Source organism: Equus przewalskii, chromosome 18, assembly GCF_037783145.1.
Source record: "Equus przewalskii isolate Varuska chromosome 18, EquPr2, whole genome shotgun sequence".
Classification (NCBI taxonomy): Eukaryota; Metazoa; Chordata; class Mammalia; order Perissodactyla; family Equidae; genus Equus; species Equus przewalskii.
Window position 1 is genome coordinate 39028952 of NC_091848.1, and position 21119 is coordinate 39050070.

The 21119-nt window shown below is 43.3% G+C and overlaps 1 protein-coding gene across 12 annotated transcripts in view; it reads right to left on the reverse strand.

Moving 5' to 3' along the window:
* Window positions 1-21119, reverse strand: part of CD86 (CD86 molecule) — a 63135-nt gene that overhangs the window by 14836 nt on the left and 27180 nt on the right. For 7 of the 12 annotated variants that reach the window (XM_008516197.2, XM_070582621.1, XM_070582619.1 and 4 more), the window contains 2 exons: window positions 15525-15574; window positions 1975-2331 (listed from right to left, as the gene is read on the reverse strand). In XM_008516197.2, coding sequence (XP_008514419.2) covers window positions 1975-2331; window positions 15525-15574 — 407 coding nt within the window. The remainder of the gene's footprint in view (window positions 1-1974; window positions 2332-15524; window positions 15575-21119) is intronic. The other 5 variants (XM_070582623.1, XM_008516199.2, XM_070582620.1 and 2 more) reach the window with 1 other exon arrangement.

Here is a 21119-nt window from a genome sequence, read left to right on the forward strand (position 1 = left end):
GATAAGTGGTCTGACTTTAGGACCCAAGTGTCGCATGGGATACATTCCAGCTCACCAAACTAAGACAGCAGGAAGGAATTGAGACCAAAATCCCACCAGGAATTAACAGAGTTCATGGTACTGGTATCTTCTGGGCTGTATCTTCCAGAAACCCAAGCAGGGTGATAGTACGTGAATGGATGGGGGTTTTGGATTTAGAAATTCAGAACACTGGTTTTGGGTAGAACTGTCAAGGTGTCTTCATCATATACTATAAGATGAAGGCCAAACCAAACCATTTTCAGGGAAAATATATGATCTTGATAAACACAAAGCTTCTCTTGCCTTGCTTTGCCATTCAGATTATTATGGCTGTTGTGGATGCCTGGCACCTAGTCCTCTGCCAGACGAATCCCTTGTTCTTCTTCCATCGTCGCTAGGTGGTTTGGAGATGTCTACAGACTAATTTATAACTTAGCATATTATTTCTAGCACTTGAGTGATTTGCATGCCATCTTTGCAAATTTTGCTATATCAACACACTACTTAAGCACTCTTCTTGTACGAGCAGAAATCACAGGTTGGATACGATAGCTATTGTTTTCCTAATACACATTAAAATATATTTAAAACTGCTAAAGTAAAAAAAGATTGTCTGTGTCCCACCTAAGACACACCACGTTCCTCAGTGGTGCCTGGCCACACTGTGTAAGCATCAATTAAGCGCTTGGTTAAATGTTCCCACAGCCCTGCAGCCTAGTTTGAATCACACAGGGCTTAAAGGGAGCAACTCTCTCTTCTATTTCTACTTGTGCCTCTGCTTTACTCTGTAGTTTCAGAATTGATGTTGATCTGCCTTTTCCAGTTTCAACAAAAGTTAATCTGGCTCTAGTAACCCCATACATGGGTATCTACCCTAGAGAAATGAAAACTAATGTTCACACAAAAACTGGTACATGAATGTTTACAGCAGTTCTATTCATCATAGCCTAACACTGAAAACAACCCAACGTCTTTCCATGGGTTGAGTGGGTAAACAGTAGAATGCTAGTCAGTAATAAGAGGCAACAGACTTTTGATACATGTAACAGCTTGGATGAATCTCAAAGGCATTATATTGAATAAAAGGAGCCAGTCTTAAAAGGTGACGTATTGTATGGCTCCATTTATGTGACGTTCTCAAAAAGACAATACTGCAGGATGAAAAGAGAATACTATGGATGAAAAACAGGGGTTATGGTTATGGAGAGGGTGTGACTATAAACGGATAGGATGGGGAAATTCTTTTAGGCTGATGGAAATGATTTGTATCCTGTTTATTGTGGTGGTTACATAAATCTATGCATAAGTTAAAGTTAATAGAACTGTATACCAAAATAAAAATAATTAATTTTACTGCATTATAATAAAAAAAAAAACCTGTAGTGAGATCTAGGTTTTTTAAGGCCTGGAAAAACAGAGGAGCTGGTTTCCAGTTTTTGGATAGTGTGTGCTGGGTTATTTCCCTCCTATCTACTGGGCTCATGGTTGGGCAGAATACAACTCATAAGTAACCATCAGGAGGTTGGAGGGAAAACCCAAATCAATCAGCTATCACCCTTGCTAGCAGCTCTAGGCAAAGTTTTAGTGGGTGAGAAATTGTGGACCAAAGGAGAAAATGAACGTAAAAGAGATTTGAGGCCTATATGGTTATTTAAACTTAGTAATTGCCAAATTATCCATGGTTTTCACTTAGCCACATTACCTTTGGTCAGTTAGCTCTATTTTGTCCCCAAGGCAGATTCTTTCTGATCCTTCAGAAGCAAACTATAAAAAGTACAAAGGACTTTCAGTTCCCTACTCCCAAACTCTGCATTCCCTTCAGATGGACTTCCCAGAAATGGCTGCCCTCTGCCTTCTCTCGACAGGTCCCCTCCTCCCAACACCAATATTTCTCTGCTCATTGCAGTCTCATCTGAGAAGGCCAGGGATCTGAACATGCCATTGACTACATACCAAGCACTGATAGATCAGAACTCATCTGGTGGGCGGGAACCAGTCCTTTGGGCCCTTTATGATGGATGTAACATTGATACAAGCCCTTGTCCTGGATCTGAACATTGTGGAGTTTCAGGGTCCAACTGTCCCGGTCAAAGCTTGTGCGGCCTTTATACTTGGGATGAACATTGTCAGGGTTCTCTTTGCCTAAGTATAGCTCATACAGAACCAACTTATCCTGGTTCTGCCAAAATAGTACCAGCTCATCCAGGCTTATGTTTTGCGAGTTTGGAAAGAGGCATGGCAGTTCTCCAGTCTGGTTGAAATACGCTTGGCTCTTTATCGAAGCAGCACCTAAAAAAGGAAAGGTGGAGACTGGGGAAGAAGAAACAAGAGGAACGAAAATAAAACAACTCCATTTCTCTTTATACAAGACCCAGATGCTGTCTTATCAGTAATGATATTGAAGAACTAGATATTAAACTCTGCAACTGTGCTTACAGACTGGCACCTGGAGAACAGGACTTTTGTCCTCACTCTACCACTAACTAAATGTGTGGCCTTATAAGAACTGCTTCTCCTCAGTTTTCTTATCTGTTTAATGAAAGGATGGACTAAATGTTCTAAAGATCTTTCCAGTACTATGGTTCCATGAATTTCAATCCCAGAACAGGGAAAACCAACAGAGTTAGACAACTCATTCGCCCCTCTGTTACCCTCCTGTACCCTTCCATTCTCTTCACCGTAGCTGTTACAGGTCCATTATTTCTACACAGTCACCAAAAGCTCCCCTTGCCCCTCCCTTCCTCCTTATTCCTTAGGCTGCCATAGTGAAAAGTCTTCTGATAATGGTAACAAATTTGATATTGCTTCTTTCATTATGCCTCAGTAGTTGGGGATCACATTGAGTAATATTTTTGAAATTCAAATAGTTCCCTTTTAGAGCTTTCCTCATGACTGCTCTTCCCATGGCCAGCTCTCCCAAGGATATAAAACAGTTTGGAAGTGACACAAATAGTCAACCAATTCCTCTATTCTCAGTGACCTCTCTAAGCTCTTTCAGGGATCAGAAAGAGAACTGGGTAAATATAATGGCTGTTTTGGGATTGTGGTAGTCAAAGACCATTTAAAGTACATGAATGAAATTCTGGATATGAATCATAGATGGGAAGGTGAGGATGTGTTTTTGGAGTATTGGGGAAACCCCAGGTGTCACAAACTTGCTCTTTCCAGTATGCATTGCCCCTGGACATTTTCACAACCCCTGGAGGACATGCTGGGAGAGTTCAGAGAAAAGCTTTCATCCTTGAGGGCATATTGGAATTTGTGGAAGGGATTTGGGCCACCAAACTCCTTAAATGTGATTGATTATAGGGTTTTTGTAGGACCTATTCTGGGTCACAGAATTACTTGATTCTTGGCCAAGAAAACAAGTAGTCATGGTGAGAAGTGCAGGGTGAGGGTGGAAATGCTGTTTCTTAGTTAATGTGAAGTTAGACGCCACCTTGGGGAGGAAGTGACGGTGGGTTCTAAACAAAGCTTCATCATTCAGGACTTCAGTAAAGGATGTTGACATTAAGGAGAAAAGGGGAAGTAGGCTGGTGAGAGAGGTGAGAGGGGTTTCATTTGAGGTGTTCTTTGAGGGGCGGTAGGAGAAATTAAATTGATCTAATCCATGGGTTTCTCCTCTAAGAGGGAGTAGATGGACAAATAGTGAGATGCACTTGGCAAAATTGAACTGTGTGCAGAGTGGCCCAGTGAGAACATATAATCAAGCGGGTTGGTAGCGGTCTTGAACTTTAGGGGACGAGGACTCCATGCATCAGTGAGTGTTGGCACAAGTTTGAATCACTGATTGTTACATTATGCTCACTAGAACCCTGTAAAACACTTGAAAGTATAAAATGCAGCATCTGTACAGGATGCATTCCCATATTGGAGGGCAGTGGGAAATCTACCTGGGTACCTGGAACAGTGAAAGGGGGACCTTAGGAAGCTTCACTGCATTCACTAATGACCTTACAAGGCAACCCTGGGGCTCTTGCTATGCCTTTGCTAAACTCTGAATGATAACGTAACAGTGCCACCTACTGTAAAAGCTTCTAGCAGCTAGCCCTGGGGAAACTCATTCTAGTTTTATGACTAATTTGCCATATGATATAGGGCAGATAACCTAATGGAGAAACCAAACATATAGTTGAAAATTCTGCCAGTTAACGGTCAACGTTATGTTATTACTCTGTGGTTAGTTGTGCCTTCTCGGCCTGGAAATGACTTTGCCTTTGGCTTTTTCTATCTTGTTGATCCCTTGTCTCCTTCCCACCCTCTCGCTCCACTCACATACTGGTCCAACTTATACACCCCAGGCTCCCCTCCCGAAGATTATAAGGGTTTTTTCTTCCATCCATCTAACTGCTCCCCTTCTTACCTACCAACTGAAAGTGTGGTCTGTGTTCTAAAGGCATCAGCATCCCCTAGGGGTTGGTCAGAAATGCAGAATCTCTGGCCCAATCCCAGCCCTATCATGGGAGGATCTACATTTTCACAAGAGCTCCAGGTGAGAAGCTGCAACAGAGGATCTCTCCCTCTGTCTCCAGAGTAGGACAGAGAAGCTAATGACCGGAAAACTTTGTTTCCATTCATCCCACCCAAACCCTTTCTCCTCACCCTAGGGAGGAAATCACTCTGATGCCTGTTCTAAGTGGAACTGAAAGTATTTCACAATTTATATTGCATAGCTCCTCACCAACCACTGGCTTCCATGATATCACTCAGAGCTACGCATGCTGATCCCCTCTCTGACGCTATGGGGAAGATTTAGCTCAAGGTCTATTTTCCCTAAGTGGCTTCAGCCTCCCCTGTTATGACCGCAGACCTTAGGCACCCGGCTGCTGGACTCAGTGGGACTTCATTGGTGCGTAAGCATTGAGATTCTCTCCTTTCCCCAGCACTTGGGTAATAGAAATGGTCTGGGTCTAGTTGAAAATGGTTAATATGATGATATCAGGAGCTAGGCACTCAATGATCCATCTAGACACTTCCCTAATCAGCTGGAGGAGTTTGTTTCAAAAATATATGATGGTGGGGCCGGCCCGATGGCATAATGGTTTAGGTTCACCCACTCTGCTTCAGCAGCCTGGGGTTCACCAGTTTGGATCCTGGGTGCGGACCTACACACTGCTCATCAGCCATGCTGTGGCAGCATCCCAGATCCAGGCAGAGACCTACACACTGCTCATCAAGCCATGCTGTAGCAGCATCCCACATACAAAATAGAGGAGGTCTGGCACAGATGTTAACTCAGCAACAATCTTCCTCAAGCAAAAAGAGGAAGATGGGCAACAGATGTTAGCTCAGGGCTAATCTTCCTCACCAAAAAAAAAAAAAAAAAAAAGGCGAGGACTTCCTCAGCAATATACTGCTTGAATGTTTCACAGAAACTATAGTCTTCTAACCTTTTGAGGTCTCGGACCCCACCTGGGACTTCAGTCTTCCCTGCCACTACCTCAAATGTGTCTCTTATATGCAGTTCTGTGCTGCATAACAATGTTTCAGTCAATGATGGACTGCATATGTGACAGTGGTCCCATAAAATGAGTACCACATAGCCAGGGTGTGTAGTAGGCTATACCATCTAGGTCTGTGTAAGTACACTCTTTGATGTTTGCACAATGATGAAATTACCTAATGGCACAATTCTCAGAACATATCTCTGTCATTAAGTGGTGAATGACTGTATTCAAAGATCGTCTCTTCCTCATGTTACTATGCTTATCTGTACTCATGAATTTTCCTTCTTTTACTAAACTTCCTCTAAAGCTTTACTAGGCCCTCTGGAGCCTCATTCCATTGTAATAAACTCTTCCATGTCTTCAACCTCTTCATCAAATATTTCCCCCAAGGTTGTGCTTTCCTTGAGATCTGCTCCTACTCAAAGAACGCCACTTGTCCTCAACTATTGCTTGTTTCATCACACTTCATGGAGACCTTGAGCAACACCTTTTCCCTTTTGAGGTGGCCCCCTCTCTCATTGCTGTTAGCTACCAATCATTTGTCACTACTTCCTTGCACACTGAGGATTTTGGCAGTAGATGCAAGGCCTTTCTTTCCAACCAATTATTGCTATCAATTTCGGAGACTCCAGCATGGATGAGTTCACCAACAACATCGCCTCAAAGTTCTTTGATCTTTTCCACTTCAAAGATCTTCATCGACAGGCTGTTTCAGCAGCCCCTCTCCCATGACATAACCCTGACCTTTATCACCAAGAACAGCTCTGCCCCTAGAATCTTAAACCTCAATGTTCCTATCTCTGTCCACAAGATATCTTCCTCCAAGATTTGCTCTTCATTACTCCTCCTATATCTGTTCTTTGATGTCAGCAAGACCTCAGCTCTATCTATTCTAGACCCTATGGTGCAGTGCTTTCCAAAAGAACTCTCTGCAATGATGGAAATGTTCTATATCTGTGCTGACCAATATGGTACTCATCAGTCCATACTGAGCACTTGATATGTCGTTAGAGTGACTGAGAAACTGAATTTTTAATCTTATTTAATTTGAATTTAAATAACCACAAGTGGTTAGCGGCTATCTCACTGGATAGCACAGTGACAGCATAACTTTTCAATCATTCTCTTGCCAGCAAATTCAATAAACTTGACCCTCTGTGCAGAATTCATCCCAAGAACACTTTACTTTTGATCTACATCTCTGTTCTTACAACTGAATGCTTGAGCACTCCTGGAGGAAATTATTCAATTTTCAGACTGGTGACATTACAAATCAATGTCTCCTGTCCCACTTAACTTGGCCTCTGGGCTGCTGACTCTGCTTACTACCCTCTCCCTTCCTCACAGCAGTTACTTCAGCAGTACCCTCTCCTACTGCTTTTAGTTTCTCTTTCTCTTACAGTCACACTCCCTGAAAGGGTAAGGAGGAATTTCTGCCTCCACCCCCAGCCTCTGTCCCCCACCTCTCTGATGAAACTTCTTGGGCAAAGGTGGGCACTGGCTTCCCACTACTGCCACATGCAGAGCTCTTTCAGACCTCATCTTATTGGACCACTCTGTTGAATGTCACCTTGTTGGCCATCTCCCCTGCTTGAAACTGTTCTTTCCATATCTCTGACCTCCTGGTCAGTTTTCTCTGATCACTCCTTAAACGGTGATTACCTTGAGTGCCTACTCTTGATCTTCTCTTTGCTCTCCACACTCTCTGGTTTTTCTCCTCCATCCTCCTGCATTCAACTGCCAAGTATAAGCTAGTAATTCACAGAGGTTTATCTCCAGCCAATAACTTTCACTAGAATTTGAGATCTCCATGTCCAACTGCCTGCTGAATACCGCTATTTAGATAGCAACAGATACTCTCCTCCTCCCTTTCAAACCTTCCTGTCCTCTGTCTCAGTGATGGTTCCCCCACTCGCTGCTGTCAGTAGTCATCTGAATCATGTGTGGAAAACACCCAAGGGAGGATCTGCACAGATGCGGCTGAAGAGCTCTAGAACTCCCACAGCCAGAGCTGAACTCTCATGTGTAAGAGAAGGGTGAGGAGCCAGTAGGAAGCAAAGAAAAGGGGCAAGCGGAGAAAAAGAATTTTGTATTATCAAGAGATCTTGGGGACACTCTCTTTTAGGTTATGACAAAGTTTCTTTGCTTGACGAAAATTTAGTCAGGCTCCTGACCTTCTCCTAGGCCCATCTATGCACTTCCTTGTAAAATCCAGTTTTAGCAAGAACCCTGCTAAGTTAGTTTAACCAGAATCCCCCACCCTCACCATCTGATCACCCTGAAATATCTGATCGGGTTCCTCATCCTCCAGCATCTCCCAGGTGATGTCTGATCACCCTGGCCCGTCTTCAGCAAGAATCCTATTAGGTCAGTTTAGCCAGAACCCCACTTACCCCTAATGTTTCCTCTTAGTAGTTTTCCGTCCACTGACCCCCCACCCTGCTCCTTGACTATAAATTCTCACCTGCCGGTGCTGCATTTGGAGTTGAGCCCAATATCTCTCCCTCACTGTAAAATCCCTTTGCAGAGGTCCCTATGCCTATCTCAGTAGCACCCCTGCCTCTTTAATAATGTCTTCCTTACTGTGCTTTAACAAATGTCATTGAATATTTGTTTCTTTCACAGTTGCTAAAGAGACAGTCTCTGTTATAGGGCACACATGGTTCTCGAGGAGTTTTCATGGCCTAGATGATATTTCTGTTAAGACTAACTTTGCTTTGATTTCATGCATACCATGTATTCTATTATTTATATAAATTATATATATAATTATGTATATTTATATATTATATATCTGTCAGAAAATATATAGCATCTACTATATGTCATATGAAATATCTATTAAAATATATAAAACATCATATAAAGTAAAATGTAAGTGTAAAATGTAAAACACATCATTATATGTCAAAAAAAACCCAGCTTCTTTGACGTACAAACCATCAGACAACACTACCCACTACCCCTTGTTGTGCTGTTGTCCATCCTCCTCCTATGTGCCCCCTTATTCACTGAGTACTTGGCTTGCTGCTACCATCTTCTCCGTCACTGCCCCTGTCTAGGTGACTTTAGCCTCATGAACACAGTGTTCAGTATCTCACTTTCATGTCCTTCTCCTCTCTAGTGATCTTGTCATCCACTCTACTCCAGCCGTCTCCTCCCTGGATCAGATCCCAGACCAGACTGTCACCACTGTACTTCCTGAAAACTCTCAACATCAAGCATCTCACCTGGTGACCACTGCCCCCTGTCTTTTCATTTCATTCCTTCTCCTACCACCACTCCGTCAATTCTTCCACTTCACTGGGATATATTATGAATTGCAACACTTCTCACTGTATCCGCAGATACTACCCCAGGCCAAGCTCCATTACCTCTTGATTGGCTAATCTCAATTGCCTCCTAACCATATCCCTATTTCCTTCCTTACCTTCAAGTCTAGCTGCTCAAGTTCAAATGATCCTTAAAAAATATCTCAGATGACATAATTCTCCTTTTTGAAAGTCTCTGATGACTTCCCACCACAGTGAAAATTATATCCAAACCCTTTCCTCTCACACTGAGAACTATATCCAAAATCCTTCCCATGGCCTGCAAGGTCTTATGTAATCTGGTCCTTGGGATTTTTCAGAACTCTTTCCATCATCTACTCTGCCCCAGCCACACTGGCTTCCTTGCTATTCCTCCAAAAAACCAGGCACACTGTGTCTCAAGGCCTTTGCTCATGTTGATTCCTCTTCCTGGAAGGCTCTTCATCCAGACAGTCTCATAGTTATTTCTTTACTTCTTACGGATCTCTCATCTTCCTATAGCTACCCTCCTGGGAGATGTCTCTGAGTAACCTATTGAAGACAGCATCTTTATCACTCTCTATTTCTTACTCTGACTTATTTTTTAACATAGTACTTATCATGACCTGACATGATATGGTATGTTTGGTTATCTTCTGAGGAATCTGGCTCCTGGTTAAAACTTATGTGTGATTTTTCAGGCCTGACCCTGGGCAATTACAAAGGCTTTACCTGGCAGGCTTACGGGGAAAAGCTGCATTCCCGACACCAGACTTGGTGCACAGCCCGTGCGTGGCAGTCTCTCAGGGGAGTTGCAGTCAAGGACTCTAGTGCCTCCAGCAAGTCTTGCTCTTTTGCATATTTACATTAGTAGCTCAGGTGTCTTTGTTCCTAGGTTTACTTATTTGAGACCTTGGAAAGAGGTCTTCAGGTGCCCCCGCTGAGGCCTCATGGTGGGGAGGAGGGAGAAGCTTGGAGACGCTTTTCCCCATGTTGACTCAGTATTTCTACTCCTAGTCCTTCCCCTGCATCCTTCTCCTCTACCCCTACACTAGTGCCCATAAAACTGTTGGAGCCTTTTGTTAAGGGCCCCGTCAATAAAGAGAAGATCTCCATGTCTGTACTGATCCACCCGACCCTTGACTCGTGTGCTGCACAGAGAGAGAGAGAATTAAAAATGTAGAAGAGGTTAAAGGTCATGAAGAGTTAGTCTGAGAAGCTCTAGTAGTTTCTAGAAGAAGAGAATGGAGTAAGTGGTAGCTAAACAATATTTGGAGAGATAAAGGTCATGAATATCCAAAATTGATAAAGACATGAGACCTCAGATCAAAAGTGCATTCTAAGTACCAGGCAAGATAAACAAAAATAAATCCACACCTATGGGGCCGGCCTGGTGGCTTAGTGATTAAGTTTGTGTGCTCTGCTTTGGCGGCCAGGGGTTTGCGGGGTTGGATCCGGGGCGCAGACCTATACACCATTCATCAAGCCATGCTGTCGCGGTCTCCCACATACAAAATAGAGGAAAACTGGCACAGATGTTAGCTCAGGGACAATCTTCCTCAAGCAAAAAGAGGAAGATTGGCAACAGATGTTAGCTCAGGGCCAATCTTCCACACAAATAAATGAATAAATAAAAATAGATCTGCACCTAGAAACATTGTGGTGAAGCTGCTAAACATAAAGCATGAAATGTTTTTTCCAAACTTACAAAGAAGAAGAATAAAATCAATTATCCTCATTCTTTAAAAAATGCAGAATGAATATCTACAAAATAATGACAATGAGACTGAAAGCTCCTTAGCTACCACAAACCAAAGAAGACAATGGAGCAATAACTTCTAAACGAATATAACACAAAAAAGAAAAAGAAAGCAAATTATAACATTTTAATTCAATGGACTAATACAGTTTCAAAAATTATAAAAATGAAAAGCGTTTAGAAATTTTAGAAAGCATGTATAAAACAACATTGAATAAAACATATTCAGAGATTTGCATATATGTTGTGATCACAACTATATATAACTATTTTTACTCTCTTGTCTGTTACTTCGTAGTAAGGACTAGAAAAGTGATTTTTAAATAGTAGAGGGAGTTGAGTCCTTTTCAATAGAGATGTCTGTAGGAAGAAGGAATGAAAGAAGGTGAAAATGAAACCAAGAATGGGTAAATACTCTTAGAGGGTGTTAAATGTATTCTTGTGATTTTGAGGTCCCTGTGGCCTGGAAATGTAAGAGCAGGCAGTTCTGTGGAACAGATCAGCTCTAGAGGTAAAATCTTGGCTATAAAGAAAGGGTTACAAGTGTTTCTGTTTCTGTAAATCTCAACAGTGTTCAGGAGGACAAAATCCCCAGTTGCATATTCTGAAAATGGTATTAAGATCTCCTCACAAAGGAAAACTAAGCTACGGCCTCTCAAACTCTTGCTCCTTCCCAGAGGAGTCTGTCTGCCATTGGAGCCTCTACATTCCCTACCTATTTCACTCTTGCTCCCAAACAAGCCTACACTTACCCTATTCAGTGACTGACTTCCACTAAACTAACTTGTCATTAAATGAACTTGCCCATTCTCTCTGAAACTGACTAAACACTCTACTAAAATGATCAATTACTTCAGGGGTAAGATATTCCCTACTGGCTGTCATACATGTATTTCAAAAGACTCTGAAATAGTAGCTTAACACAGAAGAGTGGCTCCACTGGGAGAACTATTGGGCTCCAAGACAATTCTTTGGGAGTTTGGGAATTAGGTCTGAACTGTCACCTCCAGGTGGTGATTTTAGTGACTACCCTCAATAGCAGTAGGAAATGGGAAGTCAAAGCAACCGTGGAAACATAATCCCTGTGCAACCACCCATGTGAGAACCTGTAAAAATCTGGGAGGAAACAGTGGATCTTTCCATAGGATGTGGAATGAGGGTTTGAGCCAACTTTATGTAAGTCTTGAAGTGGAGAAAGATGCCCGACTACACTCTCAGTACATTAACTGAACCAGAGGTATTGTTCAAGAGAAATGGAAAGTCCTAGGACCCAGAGAACCCCCAGACAATAAGAGAGCAACTATCAAAAGTCAAATTAGGGGCTGGCCCAGTGGCTTAGTGGTTAAGTTTGTATGCTTCGCTTCGGTGGCCCGGGGTTTGTGGGTTCGGATCCCAGGTGTGGACCTACACACCACTCATCAAGCCATGGTGCGTCCCAAATGCAAAATGGAGGAAGATTGGCACAGATGTCAGCCAGCAACAATCTTCCTCACCAAAAAAAAAAAAAAAAAAGGTCAAATTAGAAAGAAACTTCCTCCTGCTGTGTGAACTACTGATTTTCCAAATACCACTCTGGCTCCAGCTTTCAAGTGTTACAGAGGTACTCGGTAGCCACACACAGAGCTTGATAGTTAGAGGTGCCTCTGCAAGTGGCACTTAGAAATTCCTTTAGCTTTATAAATACAAAGCTCAAATTGTAATCTAATTCTGCAAGGTCACGGCTGCCCCTCCCATCATTTTCAATGTTAAACTCTCATACAATTTTTACCTCAATGGCAGGGGCAGCAACTATAATGTCTAATTTCTATAACTAGGGGAGGACACAAAAGATATGGGGGAAAAAGGAAAACAACAGAATTATTTCACTGTACTGTTCTATCTTTGCCATCAAATAAATTATTCAGGGCTGCATTTTGATGTGGATTATCTTGGCCAATCCATCTCCTTTCTCCTTTTGGATGCCTGCCTATGGCCAGGTCACTGCTGACCAGCCCAGTAATCAGACATGTGTCCTGAGAAGAAAGACAGGTACAAATGCCCATTGATTCTTTTCCATCTTTAAAAGAATGGAATCTGTGTTGCTGCTGTTCTTGTTTTTAATCATGTGTGAAGTGTTGACAATGTCATCTTCTAATCAGGTGTCCCCATTTTCCTATCCTAGTTGAACTTTGTACTGCCAAAAACCTAGTCACTTGTTCTCTCACCACTGTAAAACTTAAACAGTTACCATTTTGGGGGAGTTATTTTTAAGGTTTCAATATTGATAACTCTCCTTTCAGAAGCTAAGAAGTGTCCAAGCTGTTTCAAAGGCAAAGCGAGGGTGAAAGTGACACCTGGACACAGTCTTGATAGGCTTTCTCGGCTTTCTTCTCACTTTCAGCGTGCAGAGTCAGAAAGTTTGGGGGAAAATGGTACTTTAGTTCAGACTTTTCTGAAAATTCGTTTTTCGGCAATTATTTTTTTCCTTCTCTTCCAAGTGTTAAGAGCCAGGGTGGTCATTGTGATGAGAAGGATCGGGGCCCAAGCTTTAGGGACAGCTGAGGGGTCCACCGCGGGGAGGTGGAAGGCATGCTGGTGGGGAGCTCGTGAGCTTGGCTGAAGCACAAGCCACATTATCCACCAAAGTTGTTTGGTTCCTCAAGGAGCAAATCCTACCATTTATGAATTGTTCACTAGCAAGAATTAGGAGAAGCAGCATAATGTCAAGGTTAAGCGACCAGATGCTGAATCTACACCGCTGGGCGTGAAGCCAAGCTCTGCCACTTATTGGCTATGTCGGTCTTCGGCAAATTACTTCACCTCTCTGGTCTTTAATTTCCACGACTGTAAAATGGGGAATCGTAACAAGACCTAAAGCAGAGAGTTATTGTGATATTTAAATGAGCTAATATTTATAGAATTCTTAGAACAGGACCTGGTACAAGGGAAGTGCTACATCTATGTATTTGTCAAATAAATAAAATAAGTGGAATGGGAAGGAGTTCCTGCTGGATCATTTCTCCAGAGCCTGGTCTTACTTCGTTTCTCCCTTGCTCTTGCCCTCACATACCTTCTACCTCCCCAAGAGCTAAAGTAGCAGGTCATTGGGCCCAGGAGGTGGAAGCTGCTGTTATGACCCGAGTCAGTGAGGTGATCAGTTGACACATCGATAGACCTCACAGTCATGGACTCAACAAGCTCCAAGGTGCTAAGCAGAAAACAGAAATCACAAAGGGCCTGTCTGGGCCAGCACCAATGTGAGGGAGCCTCTCTGCCTAGATGCCTGGCTCCTGGACTCCCACAGCAGGCATGAGTGTCACTGACTAGTTGCCCCAGGAACTCAAAGGTGGGTTTGGAAGCGTTTAACTGTTCTTCCAAATTGTTTTTTTCCTTTTGTTATGGTAAGGAGATGCAGTCACCAACCATCCTGAACCAGACCAAGCCTCATTACAAGAGCTACGCCTATGACTTTTGCCTTATTTTTAATGCTAAGATCTCTCCAGGAGGAGCTTAGGCCTCATGACCATAACCTGCAGTGGAAGCGTGTTTTCCAGCTGAGCCTGTGCAATCAAATACCCACCTCTCCCATTTGAATATTCATTCCCCACCTGAAATAAGAGGTCTCTACTTTCCTTTGTTTGGGGACGCCATGACTCTGGAAATGATTCTTCAGGGTCCCTTATTTGCTGCAAATATGCCTTATTTTGTGAGACAACTACTTCTGGTAGAGAGTATGATTTAACTCCCCAGGAGGGAACTCACTTTGGTTTCGGTAACATGAGGACAGTGGCCAAGGGCCTGGTTTGTGGTCATCTGGAGGAGGTGAGCTCATGGCCAGGCCAGCTACTCGGGGGCAGCCTGTGTGCCTCTGTGGTCAAACTGCAGGTTCAGCTCCTCTCCCTGTCTGCCCCACACCAGGACTGGGGGGCATCCCTCTCCGTGCTGAGGGTGGGGGAAAATGAGAACCAGGAAGGGGTGGGACAGGAGAAACTAAAGACACCCAGTCACAGGACGTGTGACAGGAACCTCGGCCAACCCGGTTTACAGACAAAGAAACTGAAACTCAGAGAGGAGAAGCAAACAGGGAAGATGGGAGTTTTGTGAGGCCTGACACTGCAAAAATGCCTTTGGGGTAAGGGGAGGGGCTCTTCAAGGAAAAAATATACAGAATTCAAATGCAAAATGCCTACATTTTGCCTACAATGCCACCTAACTGGAGGAGAATGTGATAGAAAAGTTGCCGTGGAAAGAGACAGTGGTCTTAATTTATTGTGGTTAAAATAACTCACTTAGGAAATTTTACCAAAGCATAAGACGTGTGACCTCACTGCTCGGGCTCCTCATGGAGTCTTGGGGATCTTTGGGAAGAGCTTGTGCAAGTGAGGAATTCTGAGGCTCAGCTTCATTAGCTTCATGGTAAATCAGCTGATGTAACTAGCTGAAGGCCACTGAAGTGGGTGGCAGCAGGGCTGGGTTCCTTGATCCTCCCGGGTAAGCAGGGGCAACTATGACCTACGGATCTGGGCTGGTGGGGAAGGCAGTGGAGCAAGAGGGAGAAGGTAGGCAACATGGAAACCAATGCTCCTTAGCCCAAGAGTTGTTTCCTAAAAGCCTGAGAATGCCAGAAATGAGGACACAGAAGGCCAGAAGAGACTATGTGTGGAACAAAAGAGTTAAGCTTCAGAGATGTCAGAGCAGGGACCTTCCCTGGCTCCCCGGGTGTCACTGGACAGGCCCACCTACCCTACTTGGTGCATCCAGTACCAGGGGTGTGAGATGGCAGAGGAGGAGGATGCACAGAAGGGCAGGGCTCCATCCCAGGCTGGGCCTGCCATCAGCTGAGATACCTGTTCTCAATCAGGATGCTTCCTTCTTCTCCAGGAAAGTCTTTTGTGCATATGGTATTGTGCAACACTGGATAGGAAGTGAGTAAAACCCACTGTGTCTCCGGCCCAGGCTTGCAGTGGTCAGACTCATTGAGAAACAGTGGAAGAATTCTAGGACTTTACAAAGCCAAAAGTTTCTTACCAGAGAGCAGGAAGGTCATCACAAAGAGAGTGTTGCTCAGTCCCATAGTGCTAGAGTTAAAAAAGAAAAGATAAAACTTGATTAGAAAATGAAACCAAAAACCAAACACGGCAAGTGGAGTCTGGGATTCCCTTAGGTCTGTGGGAGTGGCAGGGACCATGCTATGTGTTCATGAAAGACGGTTCCTTTTCCTCCTACCTCCACAGGAACACTGTATTTCCCAGCCTCCCCTGCAGTTAGATGGGCCATGAGATTGAGTTCCAGCCAATGGAATTGTGGGCAGGAAAGACCAGTGTTGCTTCCAGACCTGCCGCTAAAGCCTCCTCTCTCTTTCCTCCCTCCCCTGTCTCCTTGGACGCAGAGGATCCAGAGGAGGAGTCCAAGGGCCTAGAGGATGGCAAAGTCTCAGTATGAAAGGAAGCTGGTGTGCCGAACCAATTAATAAAACAGCTGTCTCCACCCGACAGTGATCCACACTGGACTGTGACATGAGCAAAATGTAAACTTTTATTGTGTTAAGCGAATGAAATTTTGGGGATAGTTTATTGCAGTAGTTTGCGTTACTTATCTTGATCAATACGATGGGTATGATGGTGCAAATGGAGAGTATTCATGTTTAGAAATCAACTTTCCTTTGCTTTCCCTGTGGTTCTCCAACTTTAATGTGCATCAAAATCGCCTGGGAGAGCGTGTTAGAGCAGTTTTCCGGGCCTTGTCCACAGAGATTCTTACTTAGTAGGCTGGGTGAAACACACAGCTTACAAACCCACAGGTGTTGATGATGGTGCTGATCTAAGAACTCTGCTTTGAGAACCACTGCCCCAGAGTATTCACTTAATCTACAAGAGGGAGCCATGGAAAATGACAGGCATTGCTTTCCAACCTCTATCCTCTCTTTCCTCCCCTCCCTCCCTCCCTCTTTCTTCACTCACCCACTTACCCCAACTTAGACCAAAAAGGCTGTAGAGAGGCTTACAGGGAAGCACAGAACAAGGAAAGATGACCGACACTGGAAACAGGTGGAAAGCAAACCAAATGCAGGAAGATAAAGCGGAGCCAAGTACAAGGCCAGTGCTAGATGCTTACCATAGACAATCTGCCCACCTCGCATGGTGTGGCTCACAAGTTTGGCTTGTAGCTTTTTAACAGCCAAAGTGAAAAGGAAAACCTAACTGGTGGATTAATTTACAGATCTGTCCATCAGATCAAAACAAACCACAGCTCAAGAGAAGATGCACAACTCTTCCTGATGAACAACAGAAATTTCTTCCTTGGAGTTGCTTGTCTAGAAGCCATCCCTGATCCTTTTGGGCTGTCCCAGACACCCTTCCTCTCTGCTCCCTGAGCACCCAGCACAGGGCTTTGGGCTAAATGTATCTGTTATGTTTCTTCCTTTCTAGACTATAACCTCTCTTTTTTCAGTTAAAAGTTTTTGAATAGATTGTACTTGCGCATGGTGCTAAATTTAAAAGGTAAAGGTGATCAATAGTAGAAAGCAAATCTCCCAATCCTGTCCCCTAGCTATCTATTTTTCCCCCATAGTCATAACTGGAGTGACCATGTTACCTGTTAATGGTTTCTTGCCTCTACTGGCAGTTATTTTAGGCAAAAAAAATGAAAACACAGACTCATATTCTTTTTTCATTTTATTTATTTATTTTTTTGAGGAAGATTAGCTCTGAGCTAACATTTGTGCCCATCTTCCTCCATTTTTTATATATGGGACATCTGTAACAGCATGGCTTGATAAGCGGTGCACATGTGCACACCTGGGATCTGAACGGCGAACCCTGGGCCGCCAAAGTGGAGCATACGAACTTAACCGCTAGGCCACTGGGCCGGCCCCTTTTCATTTTATTTTTAAAGACAAATTGTGGCATACAATACACAGTTTTGCACACTTACCACTACGTTAGATATTGTTCTGTATCAGCATGTACTGAGTATTCTTGTTCTAACAGTTGCACATTATTCTGTTGTATACTGTTGGATGGCAATAATTTATTTCACCAGCCCATATCAATGGAAATTTAGGTTGTTTCTAATCTTTTGCTACAATGAAAAACCTTCATCATATGCCAAGTCACATATGTGGTAATAAGCTATCTTTCTAGAAGTAAAATCTCTTGACCAAAGGGTCAAAGAGTAATTGAGGTTTTAATCTTCACAGATATTGAAAGATTGTTCTCCCCTAAGATTACATGTTTATGCTTCCACCAACATAACATGAGCATACTTATTTTCATGTAGTTTTTGCCAACATAGCATGTTTTCTAACTTGTGATCTCTACCAACAGGGAAGGTTAAAGTGACACCTCATTGTAATTTAAAAAAATTTTTTTTGTTGTGGTAAAATACACATGACATAAAACTTACCATCTTACTCATTTTTTAAGTGTACAGTGGTATTAAATATATTCACATTGTTGTGCAAACACCACCGCAACCCATCTCCAGAACTCCTTTCATCTCGCAGAATTGAAACTCTATATCCATTAAACGTAGCTCCCTATTCTCCCTCCCCCCAGCCCCTGGAAAGCACCATTCCACCTTCTGTCTCCATGAATTTGACCACTCTAGGTACCTCATATAAGTGGAATCATACAGTGTTTGTATTTTTGTGTCTGGCTTATTTCACTTAGCATAAGGTATTCAAGATTCACCCATGTTGTAGCACTTGTGTCAGAATTTCCTTCCTTTTTAAGGTTGAATAATATTCCACTGTATGTATATGCCACATTTTGTTTATCCATTCACCTGTTGATAGACATTTGAATTATGTCCACCTTTTGGCTATAGTGGATAATACTATGAACGTGAATGCATAAATTCTCTCTTCAAGACCCTGCTTTCATTTCTTTTGGGTATATACTTAGAAGTGGATCATATGGTGATTCTATTTTTAATTTTTTGAGGCACTGCCATACTGTTTTGCATAGCAGCTGCACCATTTTACATTCCCATTAACAGTGCATAAGAGTTTCAATTTCTCCACATTCTTGCCAACACTTGCTATTTTCTGTTTTTTTAATTCTATAGAATCCTTCCTAATGGGTGTGCAGTGGTTCTCACTGTAATTTTAGAATGCATTTCTTTTATTATGAGTAAGAGCATCTTTTCAAATGTGTAAGAGAGAATATTTCCTGTTCCATGTGCTGTCTGTACATTTCTTTTACCTGCTTTTAACTTTGGTCTTTGGCCTTTTCTTCTTGATTTATAGGAACTCTTTTATGTTTAAAACCTCAGTGCTAATTAGTAACTAATTAGAAAGTTAGTGCCTTATGACAATGAGGTGCAAATGTATTCAGTTGCTGAAGCACACAGCAGGTGTTCACTAGATGAATCTCATGCTTGCTCCAACTGCTCTCTGCCTCCCTTGCAGTGATGTCAGTAGTTTCAGAGCCTGGGCATTATCTGTTGGGCCAAAGCTGACACCACTTAATGGTAGAGCCTGGAAAGAGACTTCTCTATATGATTCCTGTGCACTTCCTCATACTCCATTATCTCTAGAATCCTATTTATCACAGAATCTGAGGACTGGAACCTTTTGAGTCTGAACTCTCACCAAATACAGGACATACCCATTGTTCAAAAACCAAAAATCAGTATACTTGACCTAACCAAAGATTTTTTTTCCTGGAGTGATGTGTGGAACAGGGATACAAAATCAAATTATATTTTGCTATAAATTTAACAAATCACCTTTAATTCAAATAATTACATGAAATCAGTAAGGCCCTGGGAAATCTTGGACAAATGATCCCTGTAATTCATGCAGTGGGGAGGAGCACTGGGTATGGCACGGAAGTCAAGGCTATCTTTGACTTCTCCATTTGGAAACTCTCTTCCCTTGAGTGAGAAGCTGTCTCTTCTTCACTTCCTCTCGTTGATACTGGTGTTGTTCTCTGGAACTACCCAGAGTAAGCTCAATACACTTCTGTCAAAGCCCTTCAAGGATTTGGGGACAGCAATCATGTCCCTCCTCAAAACCCTGGCCCAGCAGGGACAGTCCTTGTAGTAAACTTCAGTGACATTAATTTGGAGACTGTACACTGTCCTGGACAACATTTCAGACACTTGGCTTGTCAGAGATCCTATTAAAATGTGTGTTAAAATACTTGAGATTAACATGATTCCCTTTTATAGAGCATAAATGCCCCATGTGAAGAATTTCTCTCCACTCTAGCCATGGTGTGTGGGTGTGGGCAGGGGAGAGGGGCACGGTTAGGAAGCCAGTTTCTTCAATGTTGTTGGCTCTGAAGAAGAACAGAAATGTCACAGCTCCCTCAGGAATGAACTCTCAGCCACAACCACGAGTCATTGCTTTCTCCAGAGGCCCCGAGAAGTAGAAACTTGCTCTTGGAAGGAGAGAGCGAAAAGGGGAATGGGAAAGGAAAGAACCTAAGAATTTCGGGGCGGGGGGCATTCTCTGAGAGGAGATCTCTGTCAGCTGTGAGCAAAATAAGGCCTGTAGGTGGGTGAACTGGTCAAAACCTAAAATGTGTAGCCTTCATGTGGCTGGAGGTTCACTTCAGAAACCAAAGAAGTGCACCTACCGTCCACCGCTTTCCCCTCCGTTATATGCCCAGCCCATCACAGAACATGAGCGAGAGTCAGCTGGATGAGTAATTAGACTGCTATTGCTCACAACAAGGTGGTATTATCGGCCCCATGTTACACATGAAGAAAGGGAGTCTCAGAGAGGTTAAGGAACTTGCCCTAGCCACCTGGCTAGTAAATGAGCTGAAATTTAAACCTACGCAGCCTCACTGTGTTCTTTCTAACGCTAGCGTAGTTCCTTTAAAAGTTCCAGCCAGTTCCAGCTGTGCTTTGGGAGCAAGTGCAAAGGATGCTGACTCTACCCACTCTCAGGGTCCCAGGGGAGCAGCACATCACCAGGGCCAGGTGTGATGGTGGCTACTGGAATCAGAGTGCGACGCTCAAGGAAACAGGCTGGGATGGAGTGGGAGGGGGCCAAAAGTATCCCTTTGTATCAGGGGAGATTCTGTCCTGAGGTTCCGTTCGTTCCACAAATATTGTTTGAGCGCCCTTTATGCACCAGACAGAGAAAGGTCCTCTCCACTTCAGCCCTGGACAGGTAATCAGTGTCCTGGCGTGGGCCTAGCTCCAGGCACATGGGTTACTGTGTTTCAGCTATGCCTCTCCTAGAAGAGCTCTGGGGAAATGTGAGTATTTGGGACGAAAAAGGAGGGGATAAAGAAGGGATTCTTTGTGTCTCAGGTCTGAAGGAGCGTGTGGGATCTAGTTCAGGCAAAAGGCAGTATGAAGGGATTTAGTCGGGGGCGGGGGGTGGCCAGAAATGGGGTGGGACAGGAAGTGCAGATATGATGACACAGGAAGTGAGAGAAAGATTCCAAGGCAGAAGCCGGGGAGCAAGAAGAAAAATGTTTCCTATTTCACAACTTTGTCTAGAATGTTAGTGGTGATCAAGGCAGTAGGAAAAATGCTGATAAGTTTGCTGTTGTCTAAGGAAAGTTGTTCATTGAGACCATCTCTCAGGCAAACATTTACTGAATTTCCTCAGTGTGGGGCCTGTTCTAGAGGTTGTGGGGGAGTATAAAGATGTGTAGGCCT